The 14579-nt window shown below is 39.4% G+C and overlaps 1 protein-coding gene across 1 annotated transcript in view; it reads right to left on the reverse strand.

Moving 5' to 3' along the window:
• Positions 1-1323: 1323 nt before the first annotated feature.
• Positions 1324-14579, reverse strand: part of swap70b (switching B cell complex subunit SWAP70b) — a 42669-nt gene continuing 29413 nt past the window's right edge. Inside the window, 6 exon segments of the mRNA XM_030731842.1 lie at positions 1324-1971; positions 3200-3296; positions 3986-4184; positions 5354-5522; positions 7450-7494; positions 7497-7554. Coding sequence (XP_030587702.1) covers positions 1853-1971; positions 3200-3296; positions 3986-4184; positions 5354-5522; positions 7450-7494; positions 7497-7554 — 687 coding nt within the window. The 3' untranslated portion in view covers positions 1324-1852.

The following is a 14579-nucleotide window of genomic DNA, read 5'->3' on the forward strand; positions in this document are numbered from 1 at the left end:
AAACAAACAAGAAGCATTTGGTGATAAAATGCATTGATTTTCATTGTATCAGCGGGTTACGGTAGGACTGGGCGATATGGGGAAGAAATCTTATCACAATAAGTTTTTCATATTAATCAAAATTGATCACAATATAAATTAAATCACTATTTTTCTCATAGTTCCTTTTTACTCCTAAGTGAAGCTATAAGGTTAATTTTGATTTAAATATTAATTATTAATTTCCTGTCAGAAGTTGAATGTGATCAATGTGCTGTAGAACATTATACAAATTTTGGCTTTATGTATAATAAACTAAAATCTTAATTCTGAGCTTTCTCAAATTATTGGGCAAGCTCAAAATAACATTTATATTAATGCAAAATAAAGAAACTATACTGTAACATTCAATTTCTATACACACTCCAAACTTTTGACTGCTACTGTAGATTCGATCTGTTTTAAATTGTTAGCAAACAACCACAGAAACACACAAAAAAAGTTAAAAATGTGTATTTATCCTCTGTACAGATTCACGAGACGCTCAAATGGAAACAAAGGAAAACAAAACTGGCAAACTGCTCCAAGGCAAAAAAAAAATAATAAAATTAATTAATTAAATGAAAATTTGAAAAAAGATATGAGAAGTTCAGTAGACTCAATTTAGTTGTTGACGTGAAAGTGAAGTGTGACAGAGCTCTCTCACTACACCCTGAGTGCAGTTTGGAAAAGGCTGGTAGAGAATGGCTTATGGTCAGGGAGTTGCTAATGAGGGTCAGTTATTCAATCAGCCGCCTAAATTTGAGAATTTTCCACTGCACTCACTGGCATCCTGTTTTTTTAAAGTAAAACAAACAGCTGCTGTGTGACATCACTGTGTCTCTCTGTCCTGTGCCATGACTTACTACGAGTGTCTGGGATTGTAAAGTCTTGCGTCGTGCAGTTAAACTGTAAAATGTGCAGTGTGCAAAATGGCAAAGCATGCCAGTATGTTACATGCCTTTGTGGAAACATGCTTACACACAGTCTGCCAAAAATCCCCACTACTGAAGTCCTTACCGTCACGCCCAGCAATACTGTTGCTCGACATTTCCTGTTGTCATTTCGCCTTTTATCTCGCTCACACTCCTAAAGTCCTGCTGTGTACAGCTGCAGTAGCCCAAACATCAGCACATGTGCTGCTGTGCCTACACTGTGTGCATCAACCTAACCCGATGCTACTAACTCTGTTCAAACCACACGATCGGTTCTTCATGGCACTATCGTCAACGGTAAAAGGACTAGTTCTTCTATAGCACTTACACATTCACACAACCCCCCCCCCCCCCCCATCTAAGTGTTTTCTATCTAACATTCACATACACACACACTCTGATAAGTACGTCGGGAGCAACTCTGGGTTCAGCATACTTTGGCATGCAGACTGGAACAGCCAGGGATCGAACCACCAACCTTCTAATTAGTAAATGACCTGCTCTACCTCCTGAGCCAACAACAATACCATCAACTTTATATTGACTATGTATTGACTATATATTGAATATTTCTATTAAGAAAAAAGTTATTTCTCGATAACTTTTTAAAAATTATTTTAATTGACCTGCCCTAAATTACAGGGTGATTTTTACTTGGTGGTGGTTTTAGGTATACTCCATGGTGACCAATACTAACAACAGTAAAGTTTTCTAGTTCTATCAGTGCTGTTTCCTACAGGGTAACAAAGATTTCTTGATTAGTTAATGCCGCCTTAATAAAAAATGCCTCATTATCCTGGCAAAGATGCACTTCGACACAGTACATCCCAGCAGCCCTGTCTTATCTGTCTTTTGTTAGTTAAACATATTTAAGATTACAATAACAGCTAACAGCAGCTTTACTGAGCCTGAGTCGCCTGGTTCTTCATCTCCTGCCATTGTTTCTCCCTCAGACTGAGCTCTGCTTCAGAAAAGGCTGCCAGGCCCCAGTTTGTGACCTTCTGCTGTCCCTTGGCACCTGGAGGAGGAAGAAAAAAAAAAAAAACAGAATTTTCACCATAAACAGAAATAATATTCAATTCAGTTAATCTTAAATAAAAAAAAATAAAAAAAAAGACTTCAAGTCAAATCAGCCACTCCTCTAACCATCACTGCAAACCAAATATGCAACAAAAACAAAGGTGAGGGTGAAAACCAAACAGCATATCACAAACACCTCATACCAACTGTCAAGCACAGTGGTTGAGCGGTGATGGTTTGGGCTTGTTTTGCACCCACAGAACCTGGGCTCCTTGCAGACACTGAATCGTCCATGAATTCCTCTGTATACCAAAGTATTCTAGAGAACATTAATGAGGCAAGCCTGTTGGAGGGTGTGCTTTGCACAGTTAGTCATTCCTTGCTCAACTGCAGATACAGACCACAAGCTAATCCTCAGCTAAAAGGCTGGGAGCTGTTATCTGTGTAACTACCTTTTTTCTTTCAATTAAGCTGACAGTCCAAATGAATTGTAGTGTGAATAAAGAAGCCCTGTGCTATAGGTGGTAGCCTACATCTGAAGAACAGCTGCAGGGAAAACCACAGAGGAAATGGGTACCAAAACGACACAGAACATGGTGATGAAAACTGAGACAGAGAGCCTCTGTGTCTCCCTTTTATACACTGTTTCCCTGCAGAGTCGAACCATCTACTTTTATGCCTACCTCTACTGGCATGCAGAGGTAGGCATAAAAGTAAGATATGGTGCCCAACTTCACTAGACGTATAATGAGTCAGCAACCAAGACCAACGCTAAATACAGTTGCCAGTTGTGTTGCCAGTTACTGTAACAAGCAAAGCATATCCATGATTCCAGGTACAGTTTGTCTCAGTCTTTGCTTCTGACAGGACTGCTGCGCTTCATATTGTTTCTCAGCCGGGGGTGCACTGATAACTCCAACTTTATATGAAACAAAATTTTTTTAATTGTAATGTAACACAAAAATATTCAGGAAAAAACTACTACCGTGAGCGACTGGAGGTGCCATACCTGTGTTTTAACTATTTTTTTTATTGTTATTATTATTATTATTATTATTATTTTAATCTCAATTAAAATAAAGTATTTTATTTTTATAAGCAGATTTATGAAATTCTGAAAAACTTTACCCTGAAATTATAACATAATAATCCTGTAATATTAAACGTTAATGACAACTCTGAAACAGACCTTTAAAAAAAAAAAAAAAAATGCACCACATCAGTACCTGGTTGAATAAGCCTTAACAACCCCTCATGTTCAGCCACTTTGTGCTTCCAGGTCTTGGTGTTGTTGGTTGCAGTTTCCAGCTTCCTTCTGATTGTCTGGATCACACATGAAGAAACAGAAATACAACACATATAATTTGGAAACCTCTTAAGAATGGCACTCGTTGGTATACTGCATTGAGAAATCACAAGTAATCAGTATTAAATTCCTTGTATGGAGAGCTCAACTTAACATACAGTACTTGCATAGGGACACCATGTGGTAAAGTAGTAACATCTATGTGCTTAACAATGTCAGGAGTGCAGCAAATTTAACACTGGAGCTGTTTTAACACAACTCTGATTTTCACTGAGTGGCTCGCTTTTACCCACGTTAAGGCGGCTGGGACAGATGGAGAGTCTAATCACATGATCAGATCTCTCAGCCCAGAGCTTCCCAACTTCACAGGACATAGTTTGGGATGAGTGCAGGAAAAGCAAACACATGTGAGAACTGATGTGCAAATAGTGCTTATATTCCCATCCAGTCACTTCTAGCAAGTGGATGCCACATGTGCTGCCTCCTGCACACTCTACACAGGCAGCTCCTGCCTCTGAAACCCATGTAGCAGCTCCTGTAGCGTGTCTGGAGCAGACTGTCTCCTGCTGTGCGCTACATGTGAGGAAGAACCACTGGGAACACATTTCAAGTGACAACCTCAAAGACTGCTCAACAACTGAACAGAGAAGTTTGCAGGTTTCCACACTAGTCCTGCTGCATACTGACTCCTAACACCATCTCTGACCTCATACTGTGCCAGTGCTCCCTGCCTCTCATGCTCCAGCTGCTCCAGTTGCGCCATTGCAGCTTGCAGGGCGCTCTCCTTGGCCAGACGTTCCTTCTCCAGTTCCTCTTTCTCAGCCACCGTGACTGAGATAGCCTGCTTCTGCTGCAAATGAATCTCCTCCAGCTCTGCTCTCTTCTTGGCCTCCTCCTCCAGTAACCTGGTCCACACACAGTATATGCACCATTTACTACAGGCAAGCTTCAGCTGGCATGTGTCCTACTGAGGGGTCACGTGATTACGAAAGCTAAGTAAGTGGACTGTACATACATTTTCCACACATTTGTCACTTCTTGTTGAGGAAATTATTAGTCCCTGTGCAGTCTAACATTTGCTACTTTAGCTAGTATTGTCAACATTGTGTGCACTGTGTGTTGTAACTAAAGCTGTTATAAATATATAAGCACCGGATGTTTCCAGGCTGTAAAAGTATGTTTTAGAGATGCTGTAACCAAATTTTCCTCTGTAAAGTGATGAATGAATAATAAAGAAGCTAATGTGGTAAACATGATATACATCAGTATACAAATATGGCTGTGTCACATTACTGTGCCAGCAGGTGGTGCATTAATGTAGTTATGGACAAGTAAATGCACTACAGCTTGAACTTTCAGATAAATGATATTTAGAACTTTTTTAAAATAAAATAAATTTTATATAAATGCATTTAAACCCACATGTATGACTACTGATATTTAATGTCTTTATAAGCTGAAGGGAAACAAGGGATCAGAAAAAATCCCCACACAAAGGTCAGGTGGTCTCACAACACATGGTCTGAATGCTTTGTAGCTGCAAATCTACAAAGTCTAAGTGGCAAGTCTGTGTTTTTTTGGTTCTTGTATCTTTAAGCTTCCACTAAGTGGCTCTCTTTTAAAGAACTGATTGCCATTTTTAACACTATGATTTAATTTAAGGAAATACTCGCTGCTGGTTAGTCAAGCGGGACCTGGAAAGTAAAGATCAGCACATAGGAAGGAAGAATGGGGGGAAATGTCGAGTGTGTGAAGGAGAAGTTGAATGTCTGGCTGAGTATGGCCTCCTATATAAAGAAAAAAGGAGCAGACAGACATTTTGGACAGAGGTTCATGTGAAGCAGTTGATTATGAATATTAAGTTTCATTAAAATTTGCTAGCACCATTTGAATATTTAGGGTAACAAAATATTTATACGGATATATTTATGATAAAAATTTGATAGGCTTATGCTTGCATTATAAGAGAAGTATGCAAAAGTCCAAGTGACCTAAATTTGATCAGAGGCTTTGAGCGAGGCTCTGTGGGGAATATTTCCCAAACATTTCTCTCTGTTTACACCCTTTGACTCACCATGTCTGCAGCTTACGGAGGGTTTCCTCATCCTGTCTGGCATTCCTCTCGTCCTCCAAAGCGTATTCCAGTTGACGATACATCTCCTCCAGCTCCCGGACCCTTTGCAGGTACTGCTCCAGCTCAGTGGACTTCTCAGCCAAGTTTTTCTCAATTTGCTCCCGTACCTGTTAAACCAGAAAATACAGAAGTATATTTTACCTGGAATTCAATATCAATACTCATAATATGCATTTTTACTTAAGGGTTTTATTTATTATGTTTTAGTGCCATGGCATTAAGTGTAAGGTGCACATATCTAATACAAAGCATTATTGCCGTAACTAATCAGCATCTCACTGGAAACAAAAGTTTGATTTTTAAAGACGTGTAAAATAAAGAGACGTAGCCAGGCTTAACCTAAAACCTCAGCTGGAGATAACTGGAGTCACACTGATAATTATCAGCTTTCTCTGTAATCTCAGGCGCTCTGCTTCAGGCTCACAGAAAAGAGGGCTGCCTCCTTCCACCAGAGATATTATCAGAGGACCAGCTGACAGTTATAGAAATATAACAGCAAAATAAAATAAAATAATTAGTCTATATTTATATTAGCACTCTATGCACCCTGAGAGCTGGTGTTTATTTATAATGTAATAGCTGTACATAAAGTGTACATTAAGCCTTTTGATAACGATCTGGAAATCACGTAAAGGCTGCTGCACTATCTATCTTGCTTGGAGCACGCTGATGGAAACAAGAATCAGTGAAAGTTCTGGTCGGCATAAGTTACTGTAGTGAGCAACATTAAATGAGAGTCACCTTTGGGCTCAGCATACATCACTAATCCATTAATCTTGCTTTATCGAACACCGCTCTGATCAGGAGATTATGAATTAACACAGAGATGATTAGACAGCATAGCAATCTTTAGCAATACTTTTAGTAATCAACCGATTAATGGGCCAGCAGGATGTAGAATGAGCTGTTGACTCACTCGAGTTAGTGGTGGTATCCCTGTGCAAAAGAATAAAAACCTCAAGCTGTTCTCAGCGGCTTGCCCACCAGCTCTATGTTTGTGTGTGTGTGTTCCAACTAATTCCAACTTCTAACCAAATAATCTATTAATCATTAAATAATCACGTCACTATTACATGATGACTAAATTAAGGTTTTTGACTGTGTTTTTAAAATTACAATGTGACGCTGGTGAGGGTGCAGTCATACACCTTGTATACAATGGGTGTACTGTTTAAATTGGTACATGTGTTTAAGTTTGGTTGTGTTGAGCTATTTTCATTTGTCTAAGGAATAAAATCACAATCACACTATCTCTTAAAAACAGCGGGACATCTGAGAGTAGAACTGTGACACAGTTAAACATCTTTCTGCTGTTTCACCGCAATCATGCTGTGCAGCGAGATGGTATCAGAGGCAGCTCGGCACACTAATATAGGTCTCTCTTACAAGTCTCAGAGTCACCATCAGTGTTCACTGTGCCAAACAGACACTTCTTAACCACAGACTGTATTCTTAAATGTGAAGTGAAAGCACAAACATAAAATCCATTCGAGTCATTTCAAGCTGTTGCTCAATGCTCTCAGGCTCTGGCAGTGTTTGGTTTTGTTTATTATCTGTGTAAGCAATACTATAAGCACTGAAGACTGTATAAGGAGTCAGCGGTGTAAATACTGCTAGCATTTTAATGTGGCACTTAATGACATCTGCACTATTGACTACTGGTGTCTCAATACATATGTGAGATGACTGACTAAGGACTGAGTGGACTTGCACTGATGAATATCATGGAAATGATGCTGAGGCATTTGACAGCGACAAGATGCAGAATTAACTTTAAATGGGTGGGATTTAATTTTGTTGTACTGTCTGCTGTTGACCGTTTTGCTGTTTTTTTGTGTGTGTGTATATATATATATATATATATATATATAATATATATATATATATATATATATATATATATATATATATTAGATGACCTGTCATAAAAACAAGACAATTATTTTGAAATTTGTGGTGGTGGTGTATAGGAAAGTTTGTACTGTCAACTAAAATATGACATCATTACAAACAGATGAAAAGGAGTTACAGACCATTTTTTTCTCTCTCCAGATCCCTCCTATAGCGGTCCTGGAGGTCAGTTGGGTCTGAAGACGTCTTTTTCTTCTTCTGCTGCGTTAAGCTGCTGCCTCTTCCAGAGCCTGGCCAAAAGAACAGACAAGTCAAAAAGAGCTATTAAAAAAAAAAAAACTATTTGAAATGAAATATTTTCCATTTTTTGCAGTAGTATGGATGTCAGTATTATCATGTACATTATCATGTATTATAATGTACAGATCTTACACCCTTGTACTTTCAGGATAAAAAAAAAAAACTGTTTGGTGGTGTCACATTTACATGTTTAAACAGATATGATAAATGTGCAGTCTATCTATAGAGTGTCCTTCTAGATATATTCAACAACAAGACAGTAACAGAGCAACTCAGACCAGAATGACCATCAAGTGTAAAAATATCCAGGATGGCACATCAATACATGCCATTGGCAGAAGGTTTGCTGTGTCCTTGAACACAATCTCAAGAGGATGGAGGAGATTCCAGGAGACACACAGTACTCCAGGAGAGCTGGACAGGGCTTGTAGAAGGTTCTTAACTCATCAGCAGGACCAGTATCTGCTCCTTTGTGCAAGGAGGAACAGGATGCGCACTGCCAGAGCTGCAAAATGACCCCCAGCAGCCACTGGTGTGAATGTCTGACAAACAATCACAACCAGACTTCATGAAGGTGGCCAACATCCTCTAGTTGGCCCTGTGCTCAATGCCCAGCACTGTAGGTTGATAAGTTTAATTTCCATCAAACAATGTGGCATCCTTTCATTCCTAACCACATAATGTAGTCCATATCAGTGTAGATATCAAAGTTATTCTTATTTAAATCTGATGTGTTTTCAAAGTGTTCCAGAGTATCTAAATGAAATCTAATTGAGGAGATAAATGATTTCACAGTAATGGTTAGGAACTGGTTAAAAGTCAAGCAGTGCTGTAACACTTTAATTGCAATTTCTTTCTAAACCACAGTAGTTATGTCCATTATAGGTTTTTGTTTTTTTTTTTTTTCATCTTTACTGTATTGTAGTTTGATGGAAAACTATATTTGCATGCTGTGTATACATAAGGTCAGGTAAAGATGAGAGTTGAACAGTAATAACAGTTATAAACTCTGTGTAGCACATCAGCTTCTCACTTCTTTCTGAAACTGGTGAAATACATAATCACTTTTAAATAAACTTGAATTTAAAAAGCTTCTTTAAAAGCAGTTTCTCCATTTAAAAAAAAAAGACAGAATGAAAAAAGGAAAAAAAAAATGAAACTGGTGTGAGGGGAAGTTTCTGAAAAGACCTGCGTTCTGTCAGGGGGAATTGCTGCCTGGTTAATTTTAGCTTTAAGATTGTGGTTTATAATACACTGAAGTGAATGCACCACCTCTAAATAGGTATGCAAATGTAAAACCAGCAACTCTCTATGAAGGCAAACTGAGCATGAAGTATGAGTAATCAATTGCAAAAAAAACAAAAATGCAAAACACTGAAATAGAGCAGAACAGAATAGAATAAAATTAATTGTGATGGCCACAGTCTGCTGACATAACAAATATAAACATAATATGTAAGAGACATTTCAGACAGTATTAGGCATGCTAGCCAGTTGATTCACATACCGGAACCATATTTGACATCATTTTTAACAATGACAACCTGTGTCTATATTTCACATTCCTGCATTACACCTAGATTTAGTTCAGTTCAATTTTATTTATATAGCACCAATTCACAACAACAGTTGCCTCAAAATGCTTCATATTTTAAGGTAAATACCGACCAACATTATAAAGAAACCCAACAATCACACAACCCCGTATGAACATGTACTTGATGAGAGTAGGAAGGAAAAACCCCCTTTTAACAGGAAAAAACCTCTAGCAGAACCAGGCTCAGGGTGGAGCAGCCAGCTCAGGGGGGGTGTGAAGGGAAATTTAGTACAGCTGCTTGATTGAAGGTTTAAAACAAGCGTGACAAGGTTTGATTTGCACTTTGGCACCATGAGACTTCCTTTTAGATTTAGAGAAGAGAGGCTGTTGAGAGGACATTATGATTTTTGTTGCTTGTTTTATGACCAGCCATGCGTGAGATCATAGTTTTTCTTCCTCATTTCCTTAAGCATGCATGCACAAAACAGCTTTTAATTGATTTCCAGTTGCACAGCCACGCTGTTATTCTAATGATGTTTCACCACATCTTCACATGTGAACTTAGTTGCTGGAGGCACACACAGAGGTGGCAGAATGAAAATGCAACATGTGTCACAAGCTACTGTGAATGTGGAATTACAAGTAACTGCTGAAAGTGGGTATTTCATAAAAAGTTATCAGAAGTGTAAATAATAGGTTTGTTGTCTGTATCCAGGGTACAGTTGCTTGTCGTTGTTGCGCTGCATCACAGATATTACATTGGTGCAGTTTTGCAGTTGAAGCCATGTTATATCCTATGATATCAATGCTCAGAGTTTGTGATAGAAAGAAAAAAAATTCATACTGCAGACAAACAGGATTGTGATGCTCTGATATAAATAAAGTTGATATAAAATTGATTTGGTTGCAGTTTTTATACAGCTTTAACTTCTTTTTCAGCTCTGATAATTTCATATGGCTGACTCTTGTATTTAATAAAAATTACGAGGGCTCAAAAAATGCTAAAGCGCCAAACTCCAATCCACTCTATGTACTGTGAGGTTCAAATTTTTTATCATTACTCCCATTACTATTGTTCTACAGTCATTAGTATACAATGTAAAGAGTACAAATGACAGCACAGCCTGGTTGTATTTGATCTCTTGGCATTCCAATGACCTATGAGGAATGTGAGACTAACAGTGCTAGATAATAAAAGCAAGCTAGGAAAACTCATCTTAGTGGAGGTTTTCTGACTGTTCATGTGGAGTATGCGTACAATTTTTAAAAAATTTTTATTAAAGCATATGTAACAGGGAAAAGCATTTAGGTAATTTAAGTTGTCAGTGGTTGAGTAATAAACTCTTGTTGACTCACATCACCCAGATGTGAACTGTCTGCAGACTGTAACAGTCCACCTCTTATAGTAGCAGAGTGTGAGTGTATCTATTGTATGCATGTGTGTGGCCATCCATATATGTGTGTGTTCATTGTTAATTCATGCAGCCAACTATGCGAGAGGAACATTTTCACCTCAATGGTAGATTGTTGTGCATTTAGAAGTTGTGGTTCCAGACAAAGACAGAATTGTTGGCCTGTTCTTCACTATGTGTCACACAACTGCAGTGTGAACCATTTTGACTGCAACTTAGCTTTTGTCACAATGCTGCCAGAGGCTGCAAAATACCCAGTGTTGCACTAAACTGAAAATCTAACCACTGAATTGTGGTCAGTGTGGTTATTTTAGTTCAACTAAGCAATATTATGCTTAGAATATTTATCCAACTATTTGAGTTAATAAAAATGAACAGATAATCCAGAAAAGAGGCCTTTTTAAATTTGTAGTTTCTATGAAATTTTTAATTTTGAGACTTCTGCTCAGCAATGATGTTGTGTTTTGCTATAACAAAACACTGAACAAACCTGACCAGCTCAGACTATTTCATAACATGGAACATCTGTTCATCTTGCACAAGGACATAAGATTTGTACAAGACACTTCCAGAAAGCAATTTTGAGTTTGTGAAAGTAGGATATGCAGGGTGTGCACTGTGCACACACATATGGTATAGATTCAATTTATTGTGTCATGTTTGATATTCCATCCATCCATCCATCACTGTGTCTGGTTGGTTAGCCATGATCAGTTTGTCCATCTGTATAATTCTCAACCACCCTTAGGTGCATATCCTATTTTGACCTCTGGCCATACTTGGCAGAGATGTTCGTATAATATACGAGCCACTTAATTATGGTATTCTATGTATGCCCTGCCTTGCAACCTGCTGTTATGTCCCGGATTGCCTCAGGTGCACAGCCTCATCAGTATACCCTGGTTCATAAACACCTCACACAGACCTTGTTAATCTGGGCAATGTCCGAGCTTCAGTTCTCTCTCTCTTGTTCATGTTCCAAGAACGGCTTGGGTAGCATGGGCGGTCTAGCCTGACCACCCTTACTGGATGTATGCCCTGGCTGGGATCCAAACCCCCAACCTACAGTATTGTTCCAAAGATAGTAATGTTGCCACTGATGTCTGTCATCTAAATAAAGTCTTAAAACATTCAACAACATTCCTCAGAGATCACATCAAAACAGTCAGTGCATTTTCTATAGCACTTTTAGGAGGTGACAAAATGGTAAATAAATGGACTAGTTCTTATATAGCGCTTTTCTACTCAGATATGAGCACTCAAAGCGCTTACACAACACGTTTTACATTTACCCATGCACACCCATTCATACAAGCACTTCCATGATTAATTAATTAAGCTAAGTGCTTTAATTATTTAACATTCACTCACATTCATACTCCGACAGAACGGTCGGAGAGCAACTTGGGGTTAAGTATCTTGCCCAAGGATACATTGGCATGCAGCCTGCCAGGAATTGAACCACTGACCTTCCGATCAGTAGGTGACCTGCTCTACCTACTGAGCTACAGCCAGTAGGTAGAGCAGGGAGTCACACATGTCTGATTCATACACATTCACAGACAGAATAAAAAATTCCTTTGTATTACAGATGAGTAACAGCAATAAGTAAAATACTACACCACTACAAATTTAGAGCTATATTAGAGCTAAATATTAACTCTACTATTCTTTAAGCTGACACTTAATGTTAATTTTACAGCATTTACAGAAAGCAGTCATTAACTGACAGTATTCGGGGAAGATAATCATAATTGCAGCAGTCGGTGTTGACAGAAGTGTGAATCGGGTTTTAGGAGGTGAATCTTCTCCTCTTGCAACATATTTAATGAATGTTGCCACTCTGCCACATCTCTCTGGTTCAATCCACATTCTTCCGCTTGCAGGAAGTGATGGGCTTTTCATTAGTCAGAGCCTGCAGGGCGGAGCTGATCTATTGTTGACATTCATGAGCTGGCAGCAAGTTGCAGTGGTGACAGAGATTCTAGGTGACCTGCTTCAATAATTGTGTGAGACACGTGTGTGAACCAGCAGTATGTAACACAAAATAACATTTCGTCACCGCTAAAAGCACTAAAGAAAATACACTGAATGTTATTTCAAAGGCGTGATGTAATCTCTGAGGAATGTTGTTGAACCAGTTAGATGTCAGACGTTACTGTGACGATAAACCTGATTTAAAAACAGTAGTTCCTTCTCAGCAATAAACAGTTTTACCACTTCAAGAAGCAGTTCCTACATTATACCATAATACTTAGTTGCTGTATCTACGTCGGTCAGATCTATCAGTGTAAAGCTTTATCAGACAGCAAAACACTGCACAGTGGGCGGCCACAGATGGGAAAATCTAGGCTGATGCTGACCATAGACAGTAGAATTTACTTCTGCCACTATGAAAAAAAAAAAAAATATGAAGAAAAAAAAAAGAATTAAAAAAAAAAAAAAACCGGACACACATTTAAGAAGAAGAAGAAGAAACAGCCTTTATTGTCCCACAGAGGGGAAATTTGGGTGTAACAGCAGCCGCAGTTATTATAAATATAAATAAAGATATAATAATTCACACTATTAAGAAAAGAATATATATAAAATCAACAAACAATATTAACCTTAATACTACTAATAATAACACTATATACAATGTACAATGTACATTTACAGTTGTAACCAGACTTCATTTCCATCCTTTCATCCATTCATTTTCTGTCACTTATCCAGGGCTGGGTCACAGAAGTATCAGCCTAACCAGAGAAGCCCAGCCCTGTCTCTCCCCAGGCACCTCCTTCACCTTATCTAGGGGAAAAAAAAACAAGGCATTCTCAGGCCAGACCAGAGATGTAATCTTTCCAGTGTGTCCTGGGTTTACCCAGGGGAATGCCCAGAACACCACACCCAATGCCCGAACCACCTCAACTGGCTCCTTTCGATGTGGAGGAGCAGCGGCTCTACTTTGAGCTTCTCTCAAATGACTGCACTCTTCATTCTAACAGAGAAGCCAGCCACCCTCTGGAGAAAACTCATTTCTGCCGCTTGAATCTGTCATCTCACTCTTCAGTCACTACCCAAAGCTTGTGACCATAGATGAGGGTAGGGACGTAGAACGACCTGTAAATGGACAGTTTTGCCTTTACGCTCAGCTCGTTCGTTAGCAGATCAGTACAATCCATCTGTCAATCTCCCTTTGAACAAGACTCTGAGATAACCGAGCCACGGGCTTAGACTAGGAGGTGCTAATTCTCAATCCTGCCACTTCACATTTGGCTGCAAACCACTGTAGTGCGAGCTAGAGGCCACCACCTGACATGCCTTCGCCAGGTCCACAAAACACATGTAGACTGATTGGGCAAACTCCCACACACACTCTGGTATTCTTGAGAGGGTAAAGAGCTGGTCCAACTGCAACCAGGATAAAAACCGCATTCTTCTGAATTCTAGGTTCGACTAAAGGATGGACTCACCTCTCCAGCACCCTGGCATAGACCTTCCCACAGAGGCTAGGTAGTGTGATCCCCCCCGACAGTTGAGCACACCCTCCGGTAACCCTTCGCACCAGTCAGCCAATCCAGAGGCACCGCCCAAGATCCCCATGTGATGCTGGAGAGGCGTGTCAACCAAGGCAGCCCCACAACATCCAGGGCCTTAAGGAATTCAGAGTGGATCTTATCTATCCCAGGGGCCCCAGCAACACAGCCAAGTTGTTGCTTCAGCTAATCCCAGAGCCACACTTCGCTTGGCCTGCTGGTACCCGTTAGCTGCCTCCAGAGTCCCACAGGCTATGTGTGTTTGTACACCACTCTGCATTTAATCATTAGTTATTTTTAATTTCTGACTCTCTTCCACAGTGCCCCCTTCCTAAGCCTGGTTCTGCTGCAGGTTTCTTCCTGTTAAAACAGCATTTTTCCAACAAACTGTTGCCAAGTATTGGCTCAAACAGGGTTGTTTGATTGTTAGATGTTAGATTTAACTCATTGTCATTGTGCGCACAAGGCACACAACGAAATGATCGTTCCAGATCACTCATCCAGAGATGAGCATCTGCGGTCATGCAGCCAGAGACCGGCGCTAC

This window comes from Archocentrus centrarchus, chromosome 6 (assembly GCF_007364275.1).
Source record: "Archocentrus centrarchus isolate MPI-CPG fArcCen1 chromosome 6, fArcCen1, whole genome shotgun sequence".
NCBI classification, from domain to species: domain Eukaryota; kingdom Metazoa; phylum Chordata; class Actinopteri; order Cichliformes; family Cichlidae; genus Archocentrus; species Archocentrus centrarchus.